At 38.9% G+C, this 18,035-nt stretch overlaps 1 protein-coding gene across 1 annotated transcript in view; it reads left to right on the top strand.

Annotated features, from left to right (window-relative positions):
- Window positions 1–6,855: 6,855 nt before the first annotated feature.
- LOC108570783 (tyrocidine synthase 3) overlaps window positions 6,856–18,035 on the top strand; it is a 14,745-nt gene continuing 3,565 nt past the window's right edge. The window contains exons 1-7 of the mRNA XM_017932692.1: window positions 6,856–7,663; window positions 12,260–12,392; window positions 14,120–14,395; window positions 15,922–16,077; window positions 16,521–16,747; window positions 17,118–17,180; window positions 17,951–18,028. Of these exons, the coding sequence (XP_017788181.1) occupies window positions 12,260–12,392; window positions 14,120–14,395; window positions 15,922–16,077; window positions 16,521–16,747; window positions 17,118–17,180; window positions 17,951–18,028 (933 nt within the window). The 5' untranslated portion in view covers window positions 6,856–7,663. The remainder of the gene's footprint in view (window positions 7,664–12,259; window positions 12,393–14,119; window positions 14,396–15,921; window positions 16,078–16,520; window positions 16,748–17,117; window positions 17,181–17,950; window positions 18,029–18,035) is intronic.

Here is an 18,035-nt window from a genome sequence, read left to right as displayed (position 1 = left end):
TCAATCAAGGTTACGTAACACGCAAAATACTCGACCGACGATCATCACGGTGTACCGATCAAAACAATCACCATCGCTCAGAAGAGGGTCTTTTGACAACGGAGAAATTTTTGCTCTTTTTTTTTCTTCTTTAAATACATTATGACGCACGAACAGTATACATATACTTTTTTATCTAGGTGAACGTGAATAGTGTGAAACTTCCTCTCGACGAGATATTTAATCACTTTAATGCGGCTTGGAGAAAAGGAACTTGGAAGGATCTTGTGAAATACTTGCAATTAATAATCTTAACTCACGTACAATGAAAATTTCGTAGGAAATGGAACGATATAGGTTGAGAAAAAATTACTTAAATTTATACTAACAAATAGCCCTCAATGATATTAAGTTAATTTAAAAAATTTGTAAAAAAATTCTAAAATAATTTACCATTTTTCAAATATAAAAAAAAAACAATACTCGATTAAAACGTTTCTGCTACCTGTACTCCCGATAAAAACGCAACATTACACACGAACGGTAAAGTTGCACTTCATTCACAAACGTCGTCATCAGCGTATCGATCTGTTCTCGTGTTCCTCGTACAGAGTACGCAGGATCGTTTACCGCCTACCTGGTCGTTCATTCAGTGGCCAGGCAACGAAATCTGACATCCTAGAAGCTGCAAGGCGGATGACGTCAACGGAGAATACGTCCCAGGAGTGCAACAGGAAAGTGTCGACTGTCGTTGCGTCGGGGATTTCCACTTTCTTTGAAACCGTTCCGTAAAATATGCACCGCGATTCGCCGTAGGTAAAATCTAGAATAAATAGACTGGAACAACGTAGTTTCAAGCGGAAGAAATGCTAATTAATTTCGAGAATTGAGGAACTGGTAACTGGGAAGTTTGAAAAATTGAGAAATTCTGGAAATGTGAGAATTGGGCAATTGGGAAATTCGGGGAATTGAGACCATGGGAAAATTTCGGAAAATTGATGAATTGAGAAATTTGGAAAATTGGAGAGTTGAGAAATTCGAGAATCTGGAAGATTGGGAAATTGAGGAAATTAGGGAAAATCGAGAATCTTAAGTACGGGAAATTCGACACATTTTCCATTTTCTTCGAAACTGTTCCATAAAAGATCAACCGTGATTTATCGCAGGAAAAATCATGAATATACAGGCTGCAAGATCGTACTTAAAGGTATAAAAAAAGTGCTAATCAATTCCGAAGAAAATTACAAAGAAGTACGGTACGACGTTAAGTGTTGAAAAATGCATTACGTAGAGCATGATTTCGAATAACGTGTTACAATCTTCCGGTAAATAGTTACACGTGTCGTGTATGTACATGTAAATGTATCGTCGGTGGAAATAACATAAATCGAGAGTTCTGTTTAACTGTGTATAAAAAAACTCGACGATTACAATAGAAAACGTAGAATTTTCCGTTCGTCTTTCTCTCGATGCAGCAATAGGACACGTCGCGGCAACCCAAGCTCTTTCTTCGCCATGCTTGGTAACAATAGGCGCACCTGTTGCGCTCTGATTCGATCGATTCGCCACGGTAATGAACATTGCGGTGTAACTGCCCTTTTAGATTCGTATCGTGTGAGAGGAAACTTGCGATAATTATCGGAGTGCTTTAGCACGTTGACTGCCAAGCTACGAGATAACTCGTAGTTGGCAGTTTGCTGGTAGAAGTTACATCCTATTCGGAGACGCCCGACCACGAGATAATTCGAAAGCATTTTTTCTTTTTTTGCAAAAAAAAGTCATAATATAAAAGTTAATATGTGTTTGTTTAATTCTATACGGTAAATTGAAAAAAAAAAAAAAATGTTGGCGTCTAGAACAGATTTCTTCAAAATAGGCTTGGCGGTCAACGTGTTAATGTTCCACCGAGGCGATAAATAGATTATGACACTTTTGAAAATAGAAATTGTATAATCACATGTAGTAAGAATAAAGGGGGATTGAGAAATTTGGAAAGTAGGGCATTGGGAAATTAGAAAATGTAGCAACTTGGAAAATTGGGGGATTTCAGGATGGAGGAATTGAGAAATTTGGAAAATTGTGAAATTCGAGAATGGCGGAAACTGAAAATTGGGAATTTGGAAAATTTGGGGAAATTTTGAGAACCAGAGAATTGGGAAATTTGGAAAATTATAAAATTCGATGATTTCGGAAATGGAAAATTGGGAATTTGGGAAAATTTTGGGAACCAGAGAATTAGGAAATTTGGAAACTTATGAAATTCGATGATTGCGGAAATGGGAAAATTCGGGGAAATTTTGAGAACCAGAGAATTGGAAAATTTGAAGGACAGCGAAATTGGGAAATTAAGGAATTGTGAAATTCAGAAGTTTAGGAATTCGACAATTCCGGAAATTCAGAAACTGATAAGCCAACTCACCTCTGTCCCCGTTAATACAACAAAGAGCACGGATAAGAAACTAGAACTGCGATACATATCGATTACAAGCAACATTGAACGGTCAACTATAACCTGCAATCACATCATCCCGGAGCTGGTTTTTCCAGCAACCTTCAACATTGTAGCATGAACATTCGAAAAAATGGAAAAAATCACGGACCAACCACTCACTAGAGAAGCTAACTTGTTCGATTTCCCAGGATAAAGAAACTAACTGCCTATATCTATCGTATCGTCAGCAACGATTGGCCTACGTAACGTTTCTATGCAAATACGGTGAACGCAAAACGAATCACATCGTCGAGCGGATACGAGGCGTTAACGAAAACTACAGTTTAACCGTGAAACGGCGGAATTTAGACGAAATCAGGCGACAAAAGAGCAACGGGGGGAGGGGTTGTTCATTTTTCCCCCCATCTGGAAATTTCTACGAATCGAATATTTCCCTGCATCAGTCATCGAAACAGAACCGCGCATCGCTTTATCGTGTTTCACCTCAATCGCCGATCGTGACGACATCGCGTATAATCTCGCGACTATGAAACGAGTGACGTAACACTCGGAGGCGTTTAACAGCAACAAAGGGAATACAGAAGAAGAAGAAGAGGAAGAAGAGAAAAAAAAAGAGGCGGGAATTATTCGTGGAAGAAATCACGATTAACTTGTACGCCAAGTCGAAACGATTATCCAATTATCCGCCATTAGACAGGTAAGAAACTCGCGGCCGCCATATTGAGGGCCGATCAGTTATGGCACACGCCCCGCCTCGTTATAATTACGCCGATAAATTTGAATTGAAATAATTGAAGCTGAGGATACGACCTTCGCTTCACGCTATGACCCTCACTTCATCATTATTCGTCCGTGAGATCGTCGTTTCCATGTTTCGTTTCGAAGGAAGAAACTGGCCTCCTTTTCGAGCCGCTCGACCGCCATTTCTGGCGCTTAGAATAATTCTACAACGCCTGGCTGCTCGTGACAGAGATATTTCGGAATGTACGATTATCGCGATGGAAAACGCGCCGATTTAGAATTAGTTCGCTTAAATTTAGTAATAAGAAATTTTTTAACAAGCCAGGGTAATTTTAATTTTGCAATGGTCATTTTTTGACGAATCTGAGGTGAGAGTATGGTTTCGTTTGTTTGTCAAGATTCGTGACGTAGTATTGGAAATTTCAGGTATACGAATAATATGAACGTTGGAAATATTCATTTTTGTTGAATATTTGTACGACACAGACGGAATTTCGATTAATTTCTATTGCAACGAAAATGTGAAGTATAATAAAAGACGTTTCACGAGGGGAAAGCATTCTTCTGTAATTCTTTCATGACCAGAAATGCAAGCTTATACAGTGTCCGAAAATCTTTAGAAGTAACTGTACCAAAAAAAAAAAAAAAAAAAGAACTAGGTCAGTCTGAGAGACAGAGATATATTCGTGAAACAATGTCGATGAAAACACTGCCTTTAAATCTATATTCTCCATGCGGAGCTAATTAACGAAACCGCGAAAACATTGCGAATTAAAACCATTCTCTTTAAAACTGTATTTTCCATTCGCAGCTAAGTTTATCTGCGCCACCTTCCTTCGCCAATTTTGCTCTCAATTAAATCCGCAAAGCCGACGCGTTATCTCTGAAGGCGGTAAATGAAAAATATCTGTTTCACTTTGCAAGTCTTCTGTGAAACTTGCGAGTCACGGAGTTTCCTGTTTGCATTTTTAAACGGGAAAGAAGAAGAAAAAAAAACGAGGCGAGAGATGTGACAGAGCAATTAGAAGAGGCGATACGTCATGAAAGTTTCATGAAACCGTATCTGTCGGCCGTGTGACAAAAAGGGTGATCCCCAGCGTCGGTGATCTGGAACTCCCAACTGTATTGTCGCACGCGTTTCCAGTTAGGCGAGCTTCGACGCAAGCTCGCGCGTCACTATGCGTCACGCGTGACACTAAACGGTCCGGCAATGATCTCGAGCACGCTAAGTCATAGCTATAGCCTAAGTATACTCTGTCGCGTTCTTTTACCTTGATTAACCAAACTGAGCGCGCGAAAATGGAAAAAACTGTGAATTTTCATAAATCTTGCTCTATTTTGCTTTTCTCGCGAAATAAATTGACGATTTCAAATTTGGATGAAAACTGGTGTTGCGATGGTAATTGAAATTAACAACAATGTACCGGTAACGAGTACGGTGAGACAAAATGAGGAGAAACAGAATTAAATTAAGAAACAATTGCTCGTGGTGTAAAGCATAAATGAAAAAATACTCGACGACAAAAGGATAAATTGAATTCAATTGAATCGACGAAAGTTGATATCTAAATAACGCTGATACACGATAAAGAATTCATTGCGATTTGTGTTATTCTACATGGTAGGGGGAAAATGGTCTCGTAATAGGGTAAAAAAATTGCTCACAGTATAGAGAACGGAGGCAAAAAGCTCAATGATACGGTAGCAAATTAAATTGCATTATATTTATATGAATCACAGGAGGGAATCGCGTTGAAAGGTAGCAGGTCTTGAATAATGAAACACTGAATCACGGATAATAGTTAAAGAACATTAACAATATTGTGCGTCGTTTCGTCTCGTCGTCGCCTTGAGATTATGCAACAGCTGATATTTAATAAATACATCTCCTTGATTCCCTCTTGGATTCGCGATTTACCGTAACAAAATGATATCCACGCCGTAGATCGGGAACTATCGTCGTTTAACCTGTGTCTAACGTTTACATTAACGTCGCCCAGTGGAAGAAACTTAGCGAAACGACAAAGTATAATAATTTTACGATTCACTGATTTCCTTGAGGTCACCTGCGTTTGTCCACGATGAGAATTACGCGGATAGGTGTAATTAGGAGGAATTCTTAATTCAAGGATCGCCACGTTTTCTCGATTCATTGGAGCTTCGCGATGGAACGAATCGATTCGCCCTTTGACGATTGTCAGGGTTAACTATTTTGAGACGACGACGATTTATGAGTTACTATTAACGGATCTACTATCTGGTATAGTTATCTACCAGCCAGTGTATTTATACTTCTGAACCAATTTTGAGCAAACTTGAAACTAATTTTGAGCAAACTTTGAGCAAACTTTGAGCCAATTTGAAACCGGTGTTCAGCAAAATTGGGGCCAATTTTGAGCAAAAATTTGAGCGACGGCTCAAACTAATTTTTGAGCCAAGCTCGCGCGTTTTTGGACACGCTTTGAGCAAATTTTTGTATGTACCTCTGAGCAAACTTTGAGCAATTCTTCAAAAAACTTGGAACCATTCTGACCCTTTAAGAGTGCTCAAAATTCCCACTCGAAGCAGATGATAACATTCACCATCAATAACAACCAGCAACCTCCATATCTCATTACCAACGACCCGTCGACATAAATGCACACCACGGTTGAAAACCACTGCTCAGAGTTAACGTCATCGACAAGGGTCATAAATTGTCCAGCCTCTGCATTCCCTCGTGGAGCCAGTTTTCATCCTCACGTAACGTCAGTCATTTCAATAATCACCGAATATTATGATCATCTAATTGTAGAAAACGTAAACAGAATCCTTCGACGTTCAAACAGTCGCCTAACCTGATCGAAGGTAGCGCGAACAGAATGAAAGACTGTCGATGTTGAAAGCGTATCGAAGGCGGTCGATAAAAAAAACCTATCAATAATTTCTTACTGTTACCTCAACCCTTTGCACTCGACACGCATAATACAACTATTAAAGCAAACTAAACGAAATAAATAAATTCCCGAACATTTGCCACTTCTTCGAAACAGAACTTCTCGCTGCAAAACTGTCTTTCTGTTCGATCCTATCAAAAAAGAAATACTCAAAATGCAGCAATTCTTAACAATCACTTCCGTGCTTGTTCGATTTAAAAAAAAATTTCGAATCTACCAATTTTCTAACCCCGCGATCTTCGAACTAAACAAACCTCACTAGAAAAAAAAAACGAACGAATTATACAATATCGTAAATGATTTTAACCCCCTTTCTCTCACGGCACACGTAAACCAATGACTAAAATTCTACTGCCCACCAAAAGACCATTTTACATCGTTCCTCTGATTCGACAAACGTGAAAGTTTACAATTTCATACCGATTTAAAAAAAAAAAAATATTTCTCCTCGTTACTTTCTCGACATTTCCCAACTTGCGTTAGAAAGATCTGGACCTGTCGCGGCGCACCGATTAAAAAGCAGGCGGAATATACGTGTCTTAGAGGAAGCAACGGGTCGATGTGGACGGACGTGAAGCCGAAGGGGGGCCAGAACCAGCCAGACAGGCGCGTATAACGCACAAGCCTGTACAAAAGATGCAGGGAGATTGTGGTGGTGGTGGCAGGATGGGGGACAACGAACAATTCATGGTCCTCGGTAACCGGTATATAAAAGCACATGCTACGTCAACGGGAGGAGACATTCTCAGCGAGTAATCGGGCCGGTGATGACCGAGCCGTAAGGTCATCCAGTTACAACCTGGAGTGTAACAAGCTTCTCCAACGCTGCATCCTCTATGTGAATTCTCTCTCTCTCTCTCTCTCTCTCTTTCTATGCTCTCTCTCACTTCCTTCCTCTATCACACACACACTCTCTCTCTATCTCTGTCTGAACTTTTCTCTACGTCAAACGACATAACCGAACGGATAAACCAATGCTACAATACAATCGACGAAAAATTGTTCATGTGCTCGTGAATAAACGTGAAACATACCGCGCATAATATCACGTAAAGAGAATAACGAGTTTTCAACGAGATCGAGCAAACGAAGAGTTCTCCAAGTGAAGATAACGCACGCAAAGGAAGATCGAGGATTTCTTTAGAGGAGGAGGAGGAGGAGGAGGAGGAAACGGTTGTTGAAAAAGAAGAAGAGGAAGAAGGAGAAGGAGGAGGAAAAAAGGTAGTGTGCCGTTGCGATTGGACTGACAGAAAGTGTAGAGATAAGGGGACAACGTAAATAAGCAGAAGGAAGAACTCACTGTGGAGAACAGATTCGTGGAGGATCTCCGACTGGTGAAACGAGAACTCTTTCTGTCTCTCTGTATAACGCGCGAGGAGTATAACGCGATCCAGGGAAGAGTGAAAGTTCCCCTAAATTCGAGCGTGTTTCGAGTGTGCTGGGTTACGATAACGTGGACCTGTTGACCAGGGTTTAGTCGAGAGTCTATCGTTGGATCACCGTGGGACGCTGAAAGTACCAGAGAGACGAGTAGTGAGGAAGGTCAGGATCTGAGGTGAGCGAACGAAAATCTTGCAGAAATTTCTTTTCTTTTTGTCTACGCTGTGATTTGCCGAAGAAGAAAGATTCTTTTTTTCACTAAGTTTAAATCTTCGGGTTTTTTTTCTTCCGATTGTCAAAAGTGTCGTTGTGGAAAGTGAAAGTTGACGATCTTTTCTGAGAGATTCCGTAGCAGTTTCTTGTCTCCTTTTGAACGTTTCTTTTCTTTTTGTCGTCGAGTGTAGAAAGATAATTCGAACGATGAGAAATATGTTGATTTGAGAGTTTTTCATATCTCACTGTCGATCGCTCTCAATTCGAAGAAATAATAACGATCTCTTCAACGAGTTGTAAACCAGGCCTGGGTCACGACGCGTAAAACGCTAATCTTCCCCTTTCGGTGTAATTGTTATTACATGCCCCGCGTCGTACAAACGTTCAACGTTCTTCGAGCTTTATTCGAAAACGAGTATCTTCGTAAGTCGTGGAAGATACGTGAAAAAATATTCGATTGATTGTTTCGCGTCAAATTTCTGTGCATCTAAGAAAAATTCAAGAAAAGAATTTCTACTCGCACAGAAAGTATTTTGTAATTTAACCGACTCGTAAAACACTTCACCATTGAAAAATTGAAGAATCTTTTCTTTCGAAACGTTGTTCAATTTTCGTTTGAAAATTTAGTGAGAAAAATTTCCAAAAATACAACAGAAAAAAGTTATTGAATTTTTTAAATGGTAAAGAAACTTACGATTACGGCTAAAGTGTGAAAGAAAGTCTAATTTCAACTTTCATTTACCAAACAAACAACGCATAAATCGGTAAAAATGTGTTATATTCCAGATTGAATATTTTTTCTTTTCGAGTCGTAATTTGTCGATAACACTTCAAATTTTCTTCGAATTCGGTAAACGTTCTAATTACTTCTGAACGAAGCAGCTGAAGGCACGTCTTTCGATAGCGATCTACACGATCGAGCCGCGGAACACTTTCAACTTTCAATACCTGGAACGCGCGGGACTTTTCACTTCTTTCGAACTGTTACAAAATATACGAGCGTTATGTAAAAGTTTCACGCGTCCGTTTACAACATTGTTGCGTGCACTAGGAACGATCGTAAAGAACCGACAGGTGGTTTCTGTCGATGGATTTTTATCGTTCACTACCACTTTGCAGAGATAAAGATCGAGCAATGACGCACCGGTGCGTGTAAGAACGAGTGACAAACTTTCGGCCCTGCGGTAAATCTGGTCAATTTTTTTCCTTTCTCGTCGTTGGTGTTTTTAAAGTCTAACAGAGCTCGGTGGAATTTTTGCTGCAAGTGTCCACGAGATGGTCCGTAAATCGGTTTACGTTTCAAAAATTGAACAGCTCTTATTCTACCATAGGGTAATTCCGGGAGAGACGGACCAGGCAAGTATTTCCTACATTATCCGCCAGATATGGAAGAGCCACTTTTCGTAAAACAAATGTAAAACAAAAGAATGCCGACGCGTTCCACGTACGGCGGACAATGTGGGAAATACTTGCCTGGTCCGTCTCTCCCGGAATTACCCTATTTTTGGAAATTTCGCGAAATTTTAAGAGGTTGCAGAGAAAACTTTGAAAAGTTAGTAAACGAAATCTTAAAAGGCTAGAAACAGAATTTTGAAAAAGTTGAAAAGAGAATTTTGAAAAGGTGAAAACAGAGTCTTGAAAAGTTAAAGTATGCAATATGAAAATATAACACAGAAAAAGATTATAAATACAACACAAAGAAAGTTATTTCATTTTTAAATGGCGAAGCGACTTACAGACCATTCTGTCGAATTTTCTGCAACTTCTGCGACGAAAATTGAATACGTGAAAGTTACTAAAAAAAAAATCCACTTTACCTGCGGTTAATTTGCGAACGAACGGTGAACAGCTCGTTTCGATAAGAGTCTAGCGAACGTTGATACCGTGCAATAGGTCGGAAGGCAACCGTGTTCGACAGCAGCGGGTTAGTAAACCTCGTGATGCACGCCAGGAGAAAGTTTTAACGAGCTGCGGCACGGTACACCTTGCAATATTGTCTCGATGCAACCTGTTCGACGATTTATCGCGGAAATTTTTCCGCGACTTGTCCCAACGTCGCTGCTGTTTCTGCAACTTTCTCGTGAGGAACGGTTCAACACCGGGAGAACGTTCAAATCGATCACAGTTTCATTTCGGGGGTAAAATGGACGGAATTGTGAATTTACGCGGAACTTTTAATTTAGAAAATGAACGAACTTCGAATTACATTCGTCATTTCGACACAATTTACACCGTAAAAGTATTTATTTATGGGAAAAAAGAAAATGCTGGAAGAACAGAAACTAAAGCTTAGAAAAAATGGAGAAAAAGGATCGAATAATGAGTTATGTTACCGAAACATTTGAAAAATTGAATGTACGCGGCGAGAAGAAAGATGAAGTTTTGCGAAGGAAGGTGAAAAAACTGTCCTTGTTCCATATATTAATCGATGAAAAAACTATGAAATATGGTTAACAAGTGTCAAAACACTTTCCCTTGAGACGTTAAATAAGATTCGTTCTGTCCTTTCATCTCGAGTGACCGACAGATCGAGACTGGAAGCGTCGTTTCACCAAATTGATCGGGCGAAGGCCGATCGAGACAGTTCACGTTTTCACTTTACGAAATGTATCGTATACAGGGTGTTTCAAAAAAAAAAAATTGTATCATTTACAGAGAATATTTGTTTATACAATTCGTTTTTCTTTTGCAAAGGAGGAACGAATTGGTTTGAATTCGTACCACAATCGAAGATTCGAAGATTCTCTTCTTTTCTCGATTCCAGAGATTCTTTTTATATTTGATATTTCACACAGTATACAGGGTGCTTCAGAAATACGTTAACATTACGTTTATATATACAGGGTGTCCCAGGTTTTAATGGGCAAAGGTTGTCGGTATATTCCATGGGTCGGGATAAAAGAAAAATGTTATACAAACGTAAGACTTTTAGAGCTTCGTTAAAAGAGTTACGGCAATGATACTGTCGAATCCTCACCCCTTTGTCCCTTGACTCCCATGCATCCAGATCCTTATCCCAGGTACCGTTTTGACCACTACCTGCGCGTTTTCCACAATCCCACCGAACTCCTGTCTTATCTCCGGCAGACCTTCAAGCTGATGCACTCTACCCACTCTACGGGCGCTGTGATTGGCCAGTGTTTTTCGTTAATAATTCGAAAACGATGCTTCAAACTACATTTTGGAAAAGGAAAAAGTTGCTCAGAGTCACCACAGCAACCCTCCATTTCCGGATCTTCGAAGAGTTACGGGACACCCTGTATAAACTGCGAAGAGAGGCGACACGACTTATGGGATGACCTGATATAATGTACGGTACGAAATAAAGAAGAAAATCAAAGAGGAGAAAAGGAAAAAGGAAAATAAATGAAATAAAATGAGAAAATAGAGAGAGAACAGAATAACACGCAAGACAAAATGTAAATTAAGGATTAGGTTGTTGCGATGTAATACGCAACGAAGCTCTACTACGACCCATAGAACACGCCGACAACGTTTGGCCATTGAAACCTGGGACACCCTGTATATTTATCTGAGAGACAATTTGTCAAAAATGTGTCGACAACGATAGCGAAGACTTGTCAAAAAGCGAGACACGTTACTTCAGTTTCTCGAAAAGAAGTTACTTGAAATTTTTGCGAAACACCCTGTAGAATGAGTGAACGGTGCACCGTTTCCTTTGCTTTCGCCCAGCTAGAACGGAAGATAATATCTGATAACGTTCTCTTCTAAATCGAGGAAAAGCTTTCATGTAAGATTGCAAAAAAGGTCGCGTGATTAGTACATAACTGAGATCCGACACGATTCCACGTGAGACGAAATTGTGAAAGACAGTTTACGACTTGTACGATTCCCTTTTACTCGCTTGAAAATAGACAAACGCAGACGCGGAATAATTGGAACGGTAACTATAACAGACAGCGGAAGAAAGGTTAAGTTACGCGAGGAACGCGCCATTTTCTTTTTCTCGATCGCTCGAATCCATCAGTTGAGAAGGTTCTTTGATACACAGGGTGTCCCGTAAAAAGTGTAACACCCTTTTTCCTTGACCAAAATGTTGTTTGAAGCTTCGTTTTTGAATTATTAACGAAAAACACTGGCCAATCAGAGCACGCGTAGAACCCCCTGAAGCCGTGACCATTAATTCTTTTACACCCTGTACAAATTAATGTAACTAATGGTAACACGTCCCCGCGAATTATGAATTATGTATTATATTCTGAACGCTTATACACCCTATGTACACTAACGGGACTTGATCCCGTTTCTAATAAAATAATAATGATAAAAATTCAGCGCAAAAAATTGGATACTGGAACCCTACAATTTTTCTCTTACTATTATTCGAAATAACGCTGATATTCAAGGTGAAGAATGTTTGTGTAACACTCTGTATAGAGGACTAATAAACACATTTATTTCCCTGGACTTGACGATACAAAAGCAGCAGTTTAACGTCGTCAATAGACACGTTACGATTTTCTAACTGGCAAATTAAAGTTCTATCTACGTGGCTAATTTGAATATTCCTGATGGGCAAACTGTTCTGAATCCACAGATGGGTACTATTCTACAGCAGTCGGTCTTAAAAGGCCGGCAGACCAGCCTCGGAAAGGAGAAGGATCTGCTTCATAAATTATTCGTCGAGGCGGTGGCAAATTATTCCAGTCAGCTGGCGATCCGTTACGAAGGTATCGTCGTTGTTTCTCGTTAACTGTGTTTTTCGGAGGAGAGAGGGAAAAACAGAAAGAACGAACAAAAAAATGGAAGACGTTACGCGTTAAAATCTGCCGTAGCGAAAGGGTTAACCCCTTGCGGTCCAAACAGTCCAGTTGTTCTGCAACTATCTTTAGGTTTGGTCACTATCGGGTAGTGCCGATATTTCAGCGTAATATTAGTTAGAAAATACTGAGTTTCGGTATAATATTAGGTCGTTGCATATGAAACGGCGGATTCATTAATGAAACTTTAAACCTCAATAACGCAGTCAAAACTGAACTTTATTTATCAAAAGAAATTCTAACAGATTCGACACACTTTTGCCAACGAATTATAAATGATTTTAGTCTATTATTACACAAATCTGAATATTGGTAACAAATTCCAGAAATGCATTCTTAACCTCTTCAGGGACACCGACACATATGTGTACCTTTAAACTTTCTGAAAATTCCAATATTCGCGATAGAGAAAATATGAAAAACACAATCTCCAAAAATCTCCTAAGGAAAGTAGTTTAATTGCTATCGATTTAACGTGAATAAAAATGTACCTACATAAAATATTAGATCGATATTTTCTAATTTTAAAGAAAATCGTCCCTGAAGAGGTTAACAGTGGCTCGTTGTTGAATATCCTTCCTGTTACAAAATCATCTAAATGCTTAAACCAACGTTGTGTTGTTCTTTTCGCTAGCTGTTCCTATCTCGAATACAGTATGTATGTATTAACATTTCATAGTGCCTCTACTGCACCATGTCCCAGTTTAAATTCGTAAAAGATAATCACCGAAATCTGATTAGAATCTATTTTTTACGTTTAATATAACCTTAATCTTTGTCAGCGAAACAAGCGTTGCATTTAAAACAGTACACTGTAGGTTTCACTTTTTCATATGACAATCACCGTGATTCTAATTTATAAAAACAAAATGGAATCTGCCAGCATGCGAACACCGCCATTTCGTATATGCAACGACTTAATATTAATGCATTAAAAAAATGATTTACTATCATTTATCGTTATACGATATCTGAAGGTTTGCCTTTATTTCAATATTTCAGCGTAATATTATTTACAAAATATTAAGTTTCACTATAATATTAATGCGTAAAAAATGGTTCATTATCGTTCACAATTTACAATTTATCATTGTATGATCACTAGGGGTGTGCGAGAACTTGAAAATGTCGGGAACCCGATGCTCGGGTCGGGTCGGGTCCCGAAAGTATCTCAGAATTCGAGAATTTCGGGATTCTCGAGAATTATAAAATTATAAGAAATAGAACATGGAACGAAAATGGTAAGCAAATATGTGATAGATATGATTTATTTCATATTTTCATATAGAAAAGCTAGTTTTACAACGTTCTCCGATAATAGTTTCGTCCTACTTTCGGGAATCCTGAAATTTTCGAGAATTCCGACAATCTCGAATCACGAGATACTTTCGGGAACCCGACCGAATCCCGAGATAAATTCTCGACCCGATCCGACCCGACATTTTTGGGTTCTCGCACACCCCTGGTTAACACACTCGTAACAGTACGATACAAAAATTTCATAATTCCTCGATAAATAAATTATCGAGCGTTCGAAGTATTTGCTACGAAAACGACGAGTTAACTCGTCTTAAACAATCGACAAACTAATCGATCGATGTAAACGATTCGTTTTATATTTCATCGAACACACACAGACGACAACGGGGAGGAATTTACAATTTCGTACGAGGAATTGAACGAGCTGACGAACAAATTGGCCAGAGTATTCCAGAAATGGGAGAAATCAGAGGATACGTCGAAAAATATCGTCGCTGTGTGCCTGAAACCGTCGCATCGCTTGCCCACAGTACTGGTGGCCATCTTGAAAGCTGGAATGGCATATCTACCCCTGGACGCGGAATTCCCGATGGCCAGGATGAAACACGTTCTGCAAGAAGCGAAACCTTTCGCCGTGGTAGTCGAGGAAACAGGTAAAACTTCACCCTTTCGTTGCTCTTCCTTTTTGCACCTGACTGATCGGCGGCTAATTTGCAAACCGGTTTTCGCATACCTTCGATGCTACCGTGAAACGATTTCACGTCTTTCATTGAATATTCGATTTAATTAAAAGTTCGAAGAACTTTAACCCTTTGAAACCTGATTCTTTTCTTCACTTTCGTTTGAGTGTGAATATTAAAAAAAAAAAAGAAGAAAATCTACCGAGATTAGTTACTGGAAATTTTCGTAGACACTTTAACCCTTTTGAAACTTGAGCTATTCCTTGACTTTCAATTGGGAGCCTTTTCAATTCTACCGAGTTTAGTTATTTATGAATTTTTATGTACAGACTGATACTTCAGATTTAAAGCATCAAAAGTGTTCGTACGGAACACCCAAGGTTCAAGTAGTTGGAACATTCTGATAGATATCTTTCAACTACTTAAGCACACTTCGTTCAACTTTTCCTTCTACTTCGTTTAAGGTTTGAAAGCATATAATTCCGAAACCGGTTTAAATATTCTCGAATTCTCCTCACTGTTTTTCGTTTACCCGTAAACTGGTTTCACTTTCTTAAAAATATCCCAATTTAACCTTACACACACTCGACACCCACGTCTTTCGTTTCAGAGCGTGTCCGAATGTGTCGAATAAGCTGAAGAAGAGATTAACCTAAATTTCTCGCTGTTTTCGGCAACAAATCGTGTCAATCCTCGTTTTTAGCGTTTTCTCCGATAATTTTCAACAATTGGAAAAATATTCGCGACGAAGAAAAGGACAAAAGAAGGATTCGAGTTAAGAGATACGGTGGAACGTGTTGCACGCTGAAATGGTGTTTCCTTCGATCAGTAAACGGAAGGACCTTGCCGCCTATACAGGTCGTCGCGCTCGATTTAAGGTCGAGATACATTGTAGACCGATGAAGTGAACCCCCGCTCCTACAGACTCTCGATTTTCTAACTTCCATATAGGCAGCATAACTTCCTGAATTTTTCTCACGGTTTGTTTCATTAACATTCGCTGTATTGGATTAATCTGTTCGCTCGAGGGACGCATGAAAATTCAATACTCAATTAGTGCCAGCGAGAAGTGAGTCAGGATCGATTAGGAGGAAGCGGTAATTTATCGACGATCGATCCTCAGGGTTTTCGATTTTATTCTGTGGATCAGGTGGCGGAAGGGATATAATAATCTTTGCTTCACACATATAATATTAACATAAACATTATTTATTTAAGAAGAATATATATATTGAATACGCATTGTCTTTCTGGAAACACTCTTGTACGCACCAAGAAGAACATGAACAACAGGGAAACTCGATATCCATCGATGTTCTTATAGGAAAAATCCCTAGAACCAGGATCGCTCTCTAGTATACTCTTTCGTCAATTAAAACAACGTTTTAATCGTTTAAAAAATGAAATTTTTCTTCCAGCGAAATTCAAGCTTTAACCTTGACATACGGTAAAACAGATTATTTACTTTTTCTTATTTTCTGTTTTTCTTCATTTCTCAGCGGATTCGACGATTTGCGAAGGTACAGAGACCGTCACTTATGAGCAATTGCTGAAACAATGTGAGAACGAGGAGAAGGGGAATTTGATCAGCGACGAGGAGCCTGAACAGACCGCCATTGTTATGTACACTTCCGGAAGTACTGGCACACCAAAAGGTAAGTTACCGACTGAGTGAAGCAGTTTAATGTCTTTATTTCTATTTCTTTTTTATTTATATTTATATTCCTTTTTTTTTTTAGTTTAACGATAATTTCTATACTTTATATTAAATAGATATTATTAGAGTGAGTATGTTTGTGCAATTATAGATGTAATTGAAAAAAAATGTTAACACTTATACGGGAGTAACTTGTATCATATTCACAAATATATTTTGTGATTAGAAAACGGTTTCCATTTGCCTCCATAATTGTACAAATTCTCCGTATAAGTGTTAACCTATTTTTCAAGCACCCGGTATACTGTAAAATATAGACTATAAAAACAATCTTTAGAAACCGAAAAGAAGAGAAAAGCATACAAAACTATCGTAATTCTCTCTTCTTACTTTTGACGTCACAATGATTTCTTTCCTTTTTTTCTTCATCGACAATCACAGGAGTGCTTCTGCCACACGCTACGGTGTTGAATCGTTTGCAGTGGCAATGGCGAGAATTGCCATACGCGGCCGACGAAGAGCACTGTGTGTTTAAAACGTCTCTGACGTTTATCGACAGTGTCTCTGAAATTTGGGGACCGCTGTTGCAGGGCCGTACACTGGTGATAGTGTCGAAACACGTGACCAGGGATCCGGAGAAATTTGTCGCGGTACTGGAGAAGTACGATGTAAGACAATACTGCTGTTAATTCAAGTATGACTCTTTTTTTTTGAAATTTTCAACACGACAAAATTGTGAAGATGATGGTAAATTTAGGTGTTAAAATTTTCGATATTTGTTTTACACAGGGGAACCCCCTTTTCTTCTTTTCAAATTCGCAAAATTTCTGCTAATTGAAAATTTCTTCGATATTTTAAATTTTTCTAACTGAAAAGTTTTTTCTTCGATTCTGCAAAATTTGTAATTCTTGTCGCCATCTAGTCTGAGAGATCGATAAAAAATAAAACGCGAGACAGAGGTAGACATTAGAAAGTTGTAACGTTCGAATATTAACATTCCACACTCGGTGAACCGAATTTTCTTGTGATCGATTTCAGATACAACGATTGGTACTGGTCCCGTCTCTATTACAGTCGATGCTTATGTACCTGAGCCTACGGGTAAGCAACACACCAACTATTGCAACAGATAATTGCATTCTCGTAGATCGTGGACCGTAGATAACCTATGAATTAGACGCCTCAATTAGATACTACAAAACGTATCGTTTAAAAAGTCCTCCGTCTGAGATCAACACTCTAGATACGTACATCTCTTTCGAAAAGATAATCTCTTCGTGATTTGATGGATCAGATACCGCCGTTCTCGTGCACGCAACATTATCCGCGATATCTTGAAATCTGAATAATTTACTTTAACGCTTTGTTTCCATTCTCTAGGAAAAATTCGTAAAAGAAATTTCAGATGGTAGAATTAGACTCAGGGGTTCCCAAAGTTTCGCCTAGGTGGGCCAAATTGTAAATTCGAAAATATTTGGCGGGCCATTAAGACAATTAAGACTATTGACCGTTAAGACAATAAAAAATAGGTGTACAATCTATGTAATAACAAGATGTATGTAGGTATAAAATTTAGTATTTTTTTAACTGAACAATTTTTAATTATAATATGATAAAATTTATTTATTTTTTTGTAAAAATGTAAATTATCTCTGGAAATTCAAGATCGCGGCTGATCTGCCATCGCGGGCCGCACTTTGAGAACCCCTGAATTAAACGAATCACCCTGTATATTCTAATCAGAGTATGATCATTTTCTTAAATCGCCCCTAGATCGATCTCGTTCCACAGATGTAGATACCTACGCGATTTAAATGGCGCTAATTAGTCGGTAATTGGGTAATAGGTAATCTCTGAAAACACGTTTGCAGAACAAGGACAACGCGCTACGTTCACTGAGACTTTGGGTTTGTTCAGGGGAAACGTTACCAGTTTCTCTAGCGGACCAATTCTTCG

The sequence above is a fragment of the Habropoda laboriosa genome, unplaced genomic scaffold (assembly GCF_001263275.1).
Source record: "Habropoda laboriosa isolate 0110345459 unplaced genomic scaffold, ASM126327v1 scaffold86, whole genome shotgun sequence".
Classification (NCBI taxonomy): domain Eukaryota; kingdom Metazoa; phylum Arthropoda; class Insecta; order Hymenoptera; family Apidae; genus Habropoda; species Habropoda laboriosa.
This window is presented reverse-complemented; position numbering and strand designations above follow the sequence as displayed.